At 40.5% G+C, this 14724-nt stretch overlaps 1 protein-coding gene and 1 non-coding gene across 23 annotated transcripts in view; one reads left to right on the forward strand and one right to left on the reverse strand.

The window, feature by feature from the left end:
- Nucleotides 1-11874, reverse strand: part of CDK12 (cyclin dependent kinase 12) — a 74294-nt gene extending 62420 nt beyond the window's left edge. For 21 of the 22 annotated variants that reach the window (XR_015769342.1, XR_015769341.1, XR_015769340.1 and 18 more), the window contains exons 1-2: nt 10240-11874; nt 5004-5888 (exon numbers count right to left, since the gene is read on the reverse strand). Coding sequence is in view for 4 of the 22 variants with exons in the window: in XM_028089955.2 (XP_027945756.1) it covers nt 5004-5888; nt 10240-11288 (1934 nt within the window). In the remaining 18 variants the exon portion in view is untranslated. The remainder of the gene's footprint in view (nt 1-5003; nt 5889-10239) is intronic. The other variant, XM_028089952.2, reaches the window with a different exon arrangement.
- Nucleotides 2131-2237, forward strand: LOC114198514 (U6 spliceosomal RNA). Its single transcript, XR_003607129.1, has one exon. It is a non-coding gene; the product is annotated as a U6 spliceosomal RNA (small nuclear RNA).
- Nucleotides 11875-14724: the final 2850 nt, after the last annotated feature.

A 14724-nucleotide genomic window follows, 5' to 3' on the forward strand; every position in this document is an offset into this window, starting at 1 on the left:
AAGTCTGACAAAATCCAAATGAACCAGGTCCCAAAAAAACTGATCGGAAATGAAGATTTTTATTTTTATTTTTTGAAAGATTTTATCTATTTGACAGAGAGAGACAGCGAGAGAGAGAGCACAAGCAGAGGCAGTGGGAGAGAGAGAAGCAGGCCTCCGGCGGAGCAGGGAGTCCAATGTGGGGCTCGATCCCAGGACCCCGAGATCATGACCTGAGTCGAAGGCAGATGCTTAACGACTGTGCCACCCAGGTGCCCCTATTTTATTATTATTATTACTACGTAAGCTCTACACCCATAGTGGGGCTTGAACTCACAACCCTGAGATCAAGAGTTGCATGTTCTACCAACTGAGCCAGCCAGGTGCCCTGGAAACAAAGATTTTAAAAACCCTATGTGGTTAACTGAAATTTTATTTATCTGAAGTAGGCTCCATGTCCAACGTGGGGCTTGAACTCACGACCCTGAAATTGAGAGATTGAGAGTTGCATCTTTACTGACTGAGCCAGCCAGGCACCCCAGTTAACTGAAATTTTATAAAAGAGTATACAGATGATCTTTTTTTTTAAATTTTATTTATTTGACAGAGAGAGACACAGCGAGAGAGGGAACACAAAAGGGGGTGGGGGAGGGAGACGCAGGCTTCCTGTGGAGCAGGGGGCCTGATGTGGGGCTCGATCCCAGGACCCCGGGACCACGACCTGAGCTGAAGGCAGACGCCTAATGACTGAGCCACCCAGGAGCCCCATACAGATGATCTCTTAAGAGCAGGTGATCCCCAGGGCAGGGCGCCTGGGTGGCTCAGTTGGTTAAGCGACTGCCTTCGGCTCAGGTCAAGATCCTGGAGTCCCTGGATCGAGTCCCGCATCAGGCTCCCTGCTCAGCAGGGAGTCTGCTTCTCCCTCTGACCCTTCCCCCCCTCATGTGCTTTCTCTCTCTCTCATTCTCTCTCAAATAAATAAATAAAATCTTAAAAAAAAAAAAAAAGAGCAGGTGATCCCCAGGGCATCTGGGTGGCTCAGTGGGTTCAGCGTCTGACTTTGGCTCAGGTCATAATCTCAGGGATCCTGGGGTGGAGCCTTGCTCAGCGGGGAGTCCAGTTGTCCCTCTACCTCTGCCTCTCCTCCCGCTCTTGCTCTCTCAAATAAATAAAATCTTAAAAAAAAAAAAAAGCAGGTGATATCCACAAATAGCTATATTCATGAAGAATGTACTATATCATGAAGAATGGATGGTTTAGCAGCCTTCATTTCTTGAAACAAAGAATTGCAGACCATGAATTAGGCTTTTGCAATACCAGTAGTTAAATTCACTCCTGCATTTGATACCTGGATTAATACATTTCTGGCCCTATATATATCTTTGAAAGAAGTTTCATTCTATTCCCAAAGGGACTTTAAAAGAAGACAAATCCTCTGATACAAGTTCTACGTCATCCATGTGCCTATGGAATTAACTACATTCCCAGTGTCATTTCACACAAGTCCTGATCCTGTCTCCTTCAGTAGTCTTAGTCATTCAAATAAGCAATATTTACTGATCACATTCTGTGTTCAGTGGTTAAAGCACTGTAGGCAACAGAAAGATGTATAAATCACATTCTCAACAATTAAGCTGCTGCAATCTCACATGAGAAGATCAAGAATATAAATGAATTCTGTATGCAAACTTTCAGATTTCTTCCTGAAAAGTTTTCTTACATAAAAATTATTTTTCATGTGAAAAACAGGTGCAGCTGGTATGATACATGGATAGCGTGGCACCAAAAAAAAAAAAAAAAATTAAAGACGAAAACAAAAACCATCTTGAATTTAAAATAGTGAAATGGGGTGCCTGGGTGGCTCAGTCATTAAGCATCTGCCTTTGGCTCAGGTCATGATCCCAGGGTCCAGGGATCGAGCCCCACGTCGGGCTCCCTGCTCTGAAGGAAGCCTGCTTCTCCCTCTCCCACTCCCCCTGCTTGTGTTCCCCCCTCACTGTCTCTGTCAAATAAATAAATAAAATCTTTAAAAAAAGTGAAAAAATAAAATTGTGGAAAGATACCTTCATTTCCATTTTTCTGACTTTAATAATTTGTTTATATTTATGTGGAAAACTAATAACAATCATAAATTTAAAAATAATTACATTGGTGCTCGCTTCAGCAGCACATATACTAAAATCGGAACAAGAGAGAGAAGATTAGCATGGCTCCTGTGCAAGGATGACAAGCAGATTTGTGAAGCATTCCATATTTTTAAAATATTAAAATTTTGCAGATAAGGTCCTTTACCTTTGATCCTCATCCTAAGTCCCATCCACAGAGATAACCATTATTATCAGCCTAATATATATCTTTTTCGGGGCACCTGGGTGGCTCAGTTGGTTAAGTGACTGCCTTCGGCTCAGGTCATGATCCTGGAGTCCTGGGATCGACGAGTCCCGCATTGGGCTCCCTGCTCAGCAGGGAGTCTGCTTCTCCCTCTGACCCTCCCCCCTCTCATGTGCTCTCTCTCTCTCATTCTCGCTCTCTCAAATAAATAAAATCTTAAAAAAAAACTATAAAAAAATATATTTTTTGGATTTTTTGGTGTGAATTCATATGGATGTATATACATATATGTATCCATAGAAAACAGATGTTTTGTTTTGTGTATGGGTTTTTACATAATTATCACACTATTAAAATAAATTCCATTGGACTATGAAACAGTTATACTTTCACAATCAGAACTGATAAATAACAAAAAAATACTTCTGTTCACTTCATTTTCTCATACACATTCTTAAAGATAGCCACACATACTCAAATAAGCACTGAATGGTCTTACTTTACCTTTCATCCCAATCTAAAAGACACAAATTCCTATGTGCCTATCAAAATTATTCCACCTCTGGAAATCTGCACTCTACACTGACACATGGTAGGTCAGTTCAATAATTACTTGGTTAGCCAAGTAAACATTTCAAAATGAAGATTCTCAGCCACACTGACATCATTCTAGCCACTATGTAAACTAATATTTAAACAAGGTTCCTGTAGATAGATCATGGCCGAGAGTCCCACTGGATAATGCTCAATTGATATTTCCTTATTTCCTTTTCCAACAAAAACCATAGAAACATGTAGCTTGTATCTATGAGAAGTATACTGTGTACCTAAACAGATTTTTTTACATAAATTTCAGGTTTTATCCTTCTCCTTTGCAATTCTCAGGATATGGCAGAATTGACAAATAATTATTGATATTAGAAAGAGCAGTGGAATTTTTCTTTAAAATAAGATTTACTACTATGAAGTAATGGACTCATTCTTTAAAAAAATTTTTTAATTGCATTTGTACCTTCTTAAAAGGCATAGAGCATAGTCTGGAAAAATATAAATGTAAAGAGCTGAAATGTATCATCATTCAAATTACTGATGTCACTTGGAAAATAATGGAGGCTTGGGAATTGGTCTGGGATGTGATCAGTAGTACTTACTTTTATGCTTACGATGAAAGTTTATTGCAATAAATTAAACTCATATCCTAGAGAACAAGAGGGTAGGATCTCCTTAGAAAAAACCAGTAACACAGACTACTACCATGGCCTATGTCACCACTAAATCAATTTGTTTGATGGTATTTGCCTAGCTAGTCCTGACAAGATATAGAATATATTTCCTAATGCCTTCCATAAAATCAGATTCGTGTTTCATAATCATTTCACTTCTCAATATTAAGAGGACTCATCAAAATTAGAGCTCTTCCCATCATCCCATTGTGAATTTATATTCTAATTAGTAAAGATTCTACATGCTGTTCTTCTGCTTCTTATAGGGTAACTTTTTTTTTTTTTCAAGCAGTGTCTTTCAAGATAAAACTAGTTTATTCTTTTTCTGGCTTAGGAGAAAAAAAAAACCCAGCTATAAAAGACATTTTGGGGGACCACTAAGGATATTTGATATTGTTATTATTGATATTATATTATTAAATCAGTAAAAAGTTTTTTGGGTGATTAAGGTATTGTGATTCTTTAGGAAAATGTTCTTAGTGTTAGAAGAGACATGCTAAAGTATTCAGAAGTGGGGTGCCTGGGTGGCTCAATCGTTACGTGTCTGCCTTCAGCTCAGGTCATGATCCCAGGGTCCTGGGATTGAGCCCCACATCAGGCTCCCTGCTAGCCAGGAAGCCTGCTTCTCCCTCTCCCTCTCCCTCTCCCGCTGCTTGTGTTTCTGCTCTCACTGTCTCTCTGTCAAATAAATAAAATCCTTAAAAAAAAAAAGTATTCAGAAGTGTCATGATATAGTAAAAGCAAATGTGGCAAAAAGTTAACTGGTGAATCTTGGTGAAGAGTATAAAGGAGTTAATTATATTACTCTTTCATTTTTTCCAGAGCTATTAAAATTTTCAACACAGGGGTGCCTGGCTGGCTCAGTTAGTGGAGCATATAACTCTTGATCTCAGGGTCATGGGTTTGAGCCGCACACTGGGTGTAGAGATTACTTAAAAATAAAAAAAAATCTTGGGGCACCTGGCTGGCTCAGTTAAGCGGCTGCCTTTGGCTCAGACCATGATCCTAGGGTCCTGGGATTGAGGCCCACAGTGAACTCCCTGCTCAGCAGAGAGTCTGCTTTTCCCTCTCCCTCTGCCCCTCCACTATTTGTGCTTTCTCTCTCTCAAATAAATAAAATCTTAAAAAAAGAAAAGGTCTAAAAAGAAAAAGAAAAAAAAAAGAATTTTTCAACATAAAACTTTAGGGAGAAAAACACCATTGATTTTTAAAAACTTGAACCAAAAGTTAGCCTTATCAAATAAACTTATGAACAAAAAGGGTTACTAGGCCCCAATTTGTAATTTTCTCCTCCTAAGTAATAATGTTATAAATCAGAACTTGTCCACTGAAAACCAAATACCAAAAGCATTTCCTACTCATAAAAGCATTTTAAACAACCATGCATTAGAGCAGTTTTGACAGTTTAAGAGAAAATGATTACATGTACATCAAGAGGGTAAAGTTTTCCCAGTTAACGACAGGACTTACCTATCCATGTCATCGTCTCCTGGTAGTAAGGGTGGGAGGGGCAGAGGAGGCAACGTTGAAGTTTTTAGGTGTGGAACAGCAGCTGTTACAGATACTTGAGTCTTCACAGAAACCTGTACAAGGGGCTGAGAATTTGCCTGAGAGGACAAAGTAGATGTCCTTGGGTGAGTAGAAGAGGGCAAAGTTGAAGTACTAGAAGCAAGAACCTGACTAAATGCTGGTTGGGGAGGAGGCAGAGGAGGCTGCTGTGGAATAGCTGGTAGTGGAGGCAAAGGTGGCAAAGGGGGTGTCTGAGGTGGAGGGGTAGTAGTTGGTAAAGGAGGTGGAGGAGAAGTAACTGTGGGGACAGTTGGAGGGGTCTCCTTTTCTGATGTCTCTGCCTCTTTTGGAGTAACAATCTCCTCTTTCAATGCTATGGGTTTAGAGTCTCTTGATCCCTGTGCTTTCAAATCTTTAATAGGATGCTTCTCAGAGTTCTCATCCAACTTTACTTTCCCTGTATCTAAAGAATTTTTGACTTCTGTATTTAGATGTGGTACATTCACCAGTTCAGTATCTGGGGCAGATTTTTCCAATTTTACACCTCTGGTTAACTTTTTAGACTCCAAGCCTGAATCCTTAGCTTCTACTAAACTGTTCTCTTTTCTAGGCAAAAATATAGGTGAACCCTTGGATTCCTTTCCATCCATTTTTGCTGCAGCAGCAGCAGCTGCTCTTTCCTTCTTTTTCCTACTGAGTTCAGCTCCCAAGCTGGAGTTCAATGGAAGCCTGACAGGTGAGATGCTGGAATGTCGACTGCGTGACCCGGATCTCTTCTTTTTACTATGAGAAGATGAGTGTCTTGAATATGCAGGACTTCTACTTCTAGACTTCATGGATTTCCTACTGGAAAAAGAAAAAGCCAGTTTAAAATGGATAGCTGACAGCAATATGTAGGAAAATACATCAGTTAAACTATGGAGCACTGTAACTTAAAGAAGCTACTCTGAGTAATTTAGCAATCTTAAAAATTAATTAGGTACCATCAAACAATAATAACATAACAATATTGGTTAATTACCTGTAACAAATGTACCAGACCAATGTAAAATGTTAATAACAGGGGTAACTGGATGCAAGGACAAATAATTCTTTGTACTATTGTCACAATTTTGTGTGTGAATCTAAAACTAGTCTAAAAAATAAAGTTTACTTAAAAAATAGATTACAAGGAACTAAATCCTGTAGGACAACATATTTCACTCATATAACACTAAAATTATCCATTACTTATCCAACTCAAGAAGATGGGTATTTTTTTCCCATGTTGGAAAGCACCCATATTCACAATTACTTTTTTGGAATTTTGGTTTAAATCTCTGATGAAGTGAAAACATGATAAAAAAAAAAAAGTCACACTTTATACTAAAGGTGGGTTATACCAATCAGGAAGTTAAAAGTAACTAGCATGCTTCACCAAAACCTAATTGTTTAAACTAGAGAACTATTTAACTGACAGATCCCAGGAAGATTTTGTTCCTTGAATCCTCAGTCGATAATTAAGTTGTGCCTATACTAAACAACCCCTAAGATACAAGAGTTCTTAGGATTTGCAAAATAAATAAGCTGAAAAAGTTGTCTTACCAAATAATTTATCAGAAGTTCTCCAAACTATAATGACTTCTGGTATTTTCACATATAAAATGATTTCCAATCAACTTTTTAGGAACTCATAAAGCAAGGTACTGTTGCATGTTCAATTTATTTTCTTCATTATTAAGAATTTGGAAATCCATGAGGCAGATTATTCTTTTTTTTTAAGATTTTTTAATTATTCATTTGAGACACAGAGATAGAGAGAGAGAGCATGAGCAGGGGGAGAGGCAGAGGGAGAGGGAGAAGCAGGCTCCCCGCTGAGCCATGAGCCTGATGTGGGGCTGGATCCCAGGACCCTGGGATCATGACCTGAGCGGAAGGTAGATGCTTAACCATCTGAACCACCCAGGCGCCCCCAGATTATTCTTAATTGAAACCCAACCCTCATTAATTCTTTTTGTCTTTTTTTTTTTTAAAGATTTTATTTATTCATTTGAGAGAGAGACAGAGAATGAGAGAGCATGAGCAGGAGAGAGTGGCAGAGGCAGAGGGAGAAGCAGACTTCCTGCTGAGCTGGGAGCCCGCTGTGGGGCTGGATCCCAGGACCTTGGGTTCACGACCTGAGCTGAAGGCACATGCTTAACCATCTGAGCCACCTAGGTGCCCCTCTTTTTGCCTTTTCATAAAGCCTAATGTGCTCAGGCCTCAATGTGAGGGGAGAAAAAATAGCACTAAAAATGTGACTGAACAAAACATAATTTGCCCAGTAGTCTAAAATAAATTGTTCCCATTCCAGATCTTTAATATCTCCCTTTATCTTTGGTCATTAGTAATACTGACATAATTCAAAATGTTTCAAAACAAATAGTACATATGTGTAGGCGAAATAACTCACATGATATTAGCCATGGTTTTCTTATAACTACACTGCTTTTTGGAAGTTTTAGTTAAAATGCAAGTCATTATTGGAATAGAAGTACTCAAAACAGCAATAACGACATATATATGAACACGAGGATACAGAATACTGAAAGTGGTTAAGTGGATTTACGAAACATCCACTTATTCTTCAGAAAACTAATACTTCTTTTGTAAGTAACTGGATGAAACCAGAGGTTTTCTCTCACTGAATTGGAACTGGGATAAAACTACTATCTCTATTATCCCATGATAAACTTCTAAAGTCCCAATCACTAAGTAATGTCAGAACCACACGCTCTAAAAACTAATTTCTTTAATCATTTAGCATTACTAAATCTTCCTAAGGAACTCTGCTACAAACCCTTCAATTTCTGAACAGAAGCCTACTGTTAATAGAACATTCTGATGGCCATATACTTATGGCATTTTTAGTGATACAAATGCTATATTTGAGGTCAAGATCCACTCTTCAAGAAAAAAAGCGACAAGGAAGGGGGGTGGCAAGAGGAGACAACCAATAGGTAAATGCAGGCAACAGTAAAAACCTCTCAAAAACAAATGTATTTTCCCCCTGATTTGAGTTAGGTTCTATTCATCTGAAATGAAATTGCTACTACTAACCACTACTAATTTGGAGGATGCAAAGACATTGCATTTCTGGCGAGGTATTTTCAGTCTTTTAAAATGATGTTGCTTATTTAATTTTGATCATCTCCCAAGGAAAAAAACAGAAATATCACAGAAGGGATCTGTATGCTCTACTCTAAGAAATTTTTGTACTTATTGTCTGGAATTCCAATGAATGAGGAAAAAATCTGTAGTGCACATATACAAACATATCATGCTCTGTAAAACCCAACTAAAAATACGCATGTGACTCTAAAATTATATTATGTTTATATATTGTGTCCTATGCTATTGTGTCTCCCAATTCGTTCCTGATTTATTTTTTACCATTACTGCACTAGTTCCAATTAACTGAGTAGAGGAAGAGAGAACTTGAGATATGAATCCAAAAGGAATCCCTGCAAAGCAAGTTCTTTCTGAAAGTTGTTTTAGTGTTTTAGTCTCAAGTGCACTTCCATATTCCCAAAACTCATGACAATAAAAATTCTCAAAACAGCCTTAATGAAACTACTCCTCAAGAAAACAAGTATTCTCAGAATATTTCTTATGTTTCCTTAACAACTAAGCTACTTTATAAATAGTACACTTAAGACATCCATTTCACTTATATAAATTTTACTCTCACCCCTTCAAAAAAAGTCAACTCTAGCTAATGCTATACACAACATGCTAAAATGCTTACAGTGAAGTATACTGATGTCTGCAACTTTGAGATGAATCAAAACAAAAGATGGACTGATGGAGAGATGGATGGGTATGATAAAATATATAACATATATTAATTGTAGAATCTAGGTATTACACATATGGATCCTCACTATAATTCTTTCAACTTTTCTGTGTTTGAAAAATTATGATAAAATGGGGGGGGTGGTTGGGGGAGGGGGAGGACTAAGGAACTTTTAGGCCCTGACAGGTTAAGAACTCTGCATTTTGATTAATTCAAACTAATTTATGAATAATTATAACTTTAAGTCAGCAAAAATTACTCATATTGACATATAAAAGACATGCATGGATTTTTACAAATTAGCCTAATTTCTCCCCTAGCATCCAACAATATTTCTTTGCTCATAAGACAGAATTTACTGACCTGCTCCAGGTAACCAGAAACTGTGCTTTACACTTCATATTTACTAGCTAATTTAATCCTCAAAACTACTCTAGAAGTAGGTAGTTATTATTCCCATTTTACATACGAAGAAACACGGGCAGGGAAAAATTAAATTATTTGCCAAAGTTCACAAAGATTAGGATTCCATTCAGGTATAACCCCAAAGCCCATGTTCTTTTGTGGACAAAGTGAGTCCACAAAGAGGGAGGTACATCTCATCATCTACAAATAACAGTTTTCAGTAGTAATTCATTTTAATGATTAAATTTCAAACTAACATGCCTTTCTTGCTAAAATATGGTAAAGGCACTATTACCATTTTTTTTAGAGAAAAATTTTGAAAATTGCCAGTGGTCACAAGGTAGGTCAATGGTGATGCTGAAAAGAAAATCAAATTATCCTTGAAACCAACTTCTGCTAAGCTATGTATCAACAAAAGGAAAAAGGACTAAGCAGCTGAATTTCCACTAAAACATCAGTTTAAAGACAGGAATTAAGAAATAAACTTACAGCTTTGGAGACTCAGTGGACAGCACACGCACAAATGATAGATGACCTAGGCAAATAGCTTCAAGATAATACGAATGAAAATTTATAATTTCTTACATCCCCAGTCAGGTCCATTGAGGTCTAAAGCACGAATACCAAGGTGATTTAAGACAATGCAACTAAAATTGCTAGATAAACTCTGGGATAAGCTCAGTTATCAACTATGTGGACTCAATAAGCAGGAACTTACGATTTTTCTTACAGGGGCTTACAACTGAAGATTTCACCCCTGGAAGCACCTACCTTTAGCAGTTTTAGGCATGTGAACTCTCCACTTCTCAAATTCTGAGTTAAGAGAAGACCAGATTCACCTACTTGGGTAACTAGCCAATAACTAAGTGTTCTAGTCAATAAGGAAGACTGGGGGCTTCAACAAAATGTTAACATGACTAACTGCCAGTTCCTCATGACGCAGCCTAAGAAAAAAGGGCTGTTAGACAAATAGCTCACCTGGGGAGTGGACTCCGACTCAGAGACCGTTTGCTCATGAAAGGGCTGCTGGACCGTCTTCGACCATAGGGACTGGGTGATCTCCCACTGTAAGAGCCACTCCTTTCATAGCTGGAAGAACGTCTCCGACTATAGGGACTCACAGATCTTTGTCGTCTACTGTAGGGACTGGGTGACCGGGTGCTGGACTGGTAGGCCGAAGGCTCCTTGTAAGGCGGGCTAATTGACTGCCTTCTTGAGGTACTTCCAGGACTCTTCTTGTAGGAGTCATAATTGCTAGAGGTGTGAGATCTTGGGGGACTAAGGTCATAATCTTGGCCATAAGAAGCTCCTGAGGGGCTATCATCTTGCTTGGGGCTGTCAGACCATTTCCTATGGGGACTCCTGGATCTCCGTTTGGGACTGTCCATTGTTTTGTAGCTTTTGGGTGTTTCCCTTTTCCGATGACTTTTACTCCGGTCTTTGTGCCCAGACTTCAACTCACGTTCTTTCCGGGTCTTCTCCTTATGGAGTTTGGATGACCTGGATTCCTTGTTGCTGCTGCTTTTGGATATCTGTGCCTTCCCATAGTCCTCATTCTCCTCATTTGAACGCTTTGAACTTCCTGATACTCGGTCCTTCATCGATCCCGATTTGCTGGAGACTTCCTGGTTTTTTTCTTTTTCTGTTTGTTTAGTTTTTAGTAAGTCCCGGGAACGTCTGTGCTGGTGGTGACGATGTTTGTGCAGGCGGTCACTCCGATCAGTTCCACGACGTTCATCATTCTCCCTCCTGTCTAGTTTGAAGGCCATGTCGTCAGAGAAGGTATCTGAATCAGAGCTGATGTCATCATACTCCACCAAAGGTTTGATAATTGTACCCAAAGGTGCTGCTTCGGGGGTCACCAACCCCACGTCTTTGGAGTGCTTGGATTTATGCCGCTTGTGCTTCGACACCAAGCGGTGACGCTCTCTGCTGTTGGAGCTGCCACCTCCCGATGACGGCTGCAAAGTTCCAGAAGCTCCTCCACTCCCGTCCTTCTTGCCCCCATGTCTCTCTGGATTGGGCATTCCCTTTCGCCGGGCCTCAAAAAGGGGAAAAAGTTCCCCAGTACTCCAAAAAGTAACCCCCACCCACCCCCCCAACCCCACGCCTACCAAAGCGCCCCTCGAAGGGGGTGGGGAGGGAAGGGACGGTAGCCCAGGCTCCTCCTCCCTCCCGACTCCTCAGCACCCTCCTACATGAGGTGGGGGGTGAAGGAGCCAGAAAAGAAATTAGAGTTCCTCAGCAGTAGAGTTGCGAGACAACGGGTAGCTGCTCAAGTCTGTTTCCCCTCCTCCCCCCGCCGAGCCAATCCTCAGGCCCGGGCGCCGGGGAGGTCGAGGAAGTAGGAAGCCGACGGCCCCGAGCTGTGGGGCCGACTCCGGCTCTGGGGCCCTGTGAAGACTGCGCGGGCCCTTCCCCTACCCGGTAGCCCGGCTCGGGGCGGCTTCCTGTCGCTGGGGTCCCGCAGCCTAGGTGCCTCACGCCCCCTTTGTCCCTCGCTCCTGAGGGAGCCCCTCTTCTTGCCTCCGCCTCACCTCAATACCTCACACACTCACTCGCTCCCTCACACAGACTCAGTCACACACTAGGTTAAACCGAAACGGCACTTGGCGGGGGGAGGGGGCGATCCCAGGAAATACCGCGAGAATCCTGTGGACTCTCGCGGTATTTCGTGCTTCCCTTTCACCTCTCACCACGGCTTGCTCAAAAAACGCGAGACTAGGTCCTGAACAAGAAACGCGTTCCGCCAGATTCTCGCGATAAGATCCCCGCTCTCCATTTGCGCAAAGCTTTATTGAAACGGCGGTGGAGTTTTTTTTATTCAAAACTTTATTGATAACTCATTGAACAAACACTCCCAGGCTCCGGCACAAAACTAATTTTGCATATTTTATAACAACTCTTTCAACTACGAGGGTGAAAATATTGTCAACAGGACAAAGGGCGAATGTGGGGACATTTCAACCCAAGTCCTTAAGTATTAACAATGCTTCCCACTTCCATAGAGTATACTATGCGCATTATCTCTAATTCTCATACTATGCAAAACACGGTATCCTCTTCCCTATTTTACAGATAAGGAAACTCAGAGTCACAGAAGTTAAAGCTAGTCCAGCAAGTGCCAAAAACGAGATTTAAATTGTCTTAACACCAAAGCACAGCTCTTGTATAGTGTAGCACTTCCTCTCTCACTCTGTTTAAAATCTTAACCTGAAAACTCATCACCTCTTGGGATCATCTGTGGCTTTTCTGGAATCATTTAGCCTTTTATCTTCACACAGAAGATTATAATTATGAACAAGTAGAACATAGTATTCATGAGCAAGAAAATAATATCTGCCCTTCATTTTTTACTTTTCAGAACTTTGCACACATTAGCTTATTACATCTCCACAACAATCATCTGAAATAGGATTGTATATTTGAGGAAACTAAGGCACCAAGAAGTTAAATGACTTATCCAAAATTGTTCATTCTTTTCTTCATCAAATTTATCTATATGAGAATTTAAGGCCCTCCTCTGTGAAATAGTATCCTTTCCCATAAGGCCATCAAGCAAGATCTAGAGAAAATATACCACAAGATATAAGATGATAAATGTCATAAGAATGATACAGAGCACTGCAAAGGTTCTAAAGGAGGTTGGGAGTGTTAAGGAAAAGCTTTATAAATATAGGGCATTTGAGTTGGATCACAAAGACTAGGATATGTATATGCAAAGATGGGAAGATTAGGGACACCTGGGTGGCTCAGTCAGTTAAGTGTCTGCCTTAGGCTCAGGTCATGATCCCAGGCTCCTGGGATTGAGTCTTGCATGGGGCTCCCTGCTCAGCAGGGAGCCTGCTTCTCCCTCTGCCTGCCCTCCCCCAGCTTGTGCTCTCTCTCTCTCTGTTAAATAAATAAATAAAATCTTTAAAAAAAAAAAGATGGGAAGATCAGCCAGTAAAATAGGGGCCAGAAAACACCCTGAATGTAGGCAGAAGAATCCACTCTCAAAATCACTCCCTGAAAATGTTCTTGTTGCTTTTGATCACATGGGTACCAAAAAGAAAATTTTTTACCTAAATGTTTGAGTCCATAAACATTGGCTAAAAATGAAAAAGGTAAACTTTTTAATTAACCATGGAAGAAAATGTAATGCCATCAAGAAAAAAAAGGATAGACTTCAGTACTGGAACTCAGATATGGTAACTCCTCATGCACTGCTGCAAGAGAGCCTGGATATAAAAATATAAAAGTCCCCACCAGTGTCTGACATGATAGCCAATGGCATGACTTCGTGGCAGACTGGATGAAATGACTGAGCTACCTTATCAAACATTGGCATGAGTTCAGCAAAATTACTCTGATTTTTTATATCTTTTAAATGAGATTAAGTTTTTGACCCAGGATGCACCCACACCCACAGTAAAATAGAGAAGTGGGGACAGCAGAAGGAATTATGGTAATGTGTCAAATAAATCTTGAATAAAATTCATCATCTAAATTAAACAGTAGTTGATGGGGCTCCTGGGTGGCTCAGTCGTCGGGCGTCTGCCTTCAGCTCGGGTCATGATCCCAGAGTCCTGGGATCTAGCCCGGCATCGGGCTTCCTGCTCAGCGGAGAGACTGCTTCTCCCTCTCCCACTCCCCCTGCTCGTGTTCCCTCTCTCACTGTGTCTCTCTCTGTCAAATAAATAAATAAAATCTTTAAAAAAAATAAACAGTAGGGCACCTGGGTGGCTCAGTTGGTTAAGCGACTGCCTTTGGCTCAGGTCATGATCCCAGAGTCCTGGGATGGAGTCCCACATCGGGCTCCTGGCTCAGCGGGGAGCCTGCTTCTCCCTCTGACCCTCTCCCCTCTCATGCTGTTTTTCTCTCTCTCTCTCTCTCAAATAAGTTAATAAAATCTTTAAAAAAAAATAGGGACACCTGGGTGGCTCAGTCAGTTAAGCGTCTGACTTCGTTTGGCTCAGGTCATGATCCCAGGGCCCTGGGATCGAGTCCCGCATCAGGCTCCTTGCTTGGCGGAGAGCCTGCTTCTTCCTCTACCTGCTCTGCCTGCCGCTCCCCCTGCTTGTGCTGTCTCTGGCAAAAAAATAAATAAAATCTTAAAAAATTAAAAAAAAATCTTTAAAAAAAATAAAGAGTAGTTGAAACTTTCTTAATTATCTAATGGTTGCCTACTGAAGACTAGAGACTCCTGATGAATGAATGAAGATTTTACTGAATTTTTATAACATATTTCTATAGCACTGTTCAATTTTCCATAGAACTCTGTTAAGTCTGTCAATGGATATCAGTTGAACAAATAATCAGGTGAGGTGGCCAAGATGGGTATTACTACATGCATCTACTAAAAGTTGAAACCGAGACTCAGGAGTTAGAGAACGTTTCCATTAAGTGTAGGAAATGCCAGGAGCAAGGACAGCTCTTTCTTTAATCTTAGATCAGTACTCTTTCTATTGCAGTACGCTTTCT

This window comes from Eumetopias jubatus, unplaced genomic scaffold (genome assembly GCF_037043125.1).
Source record: "Eumetopias jubatus isolate StellerSeaLion01/CBP00866 unplaced genomic scaffold, mEumJub1_p1.0 scaffold_10, whole genome shotgun sequence".
In the NCBI taxonomy this organism is placed as follows: Eukaryota; Metazoa; Chordata; class Mammalia; order Carnivora; family Otariidae; genus Eumetopias; species Eumetopias jubatus.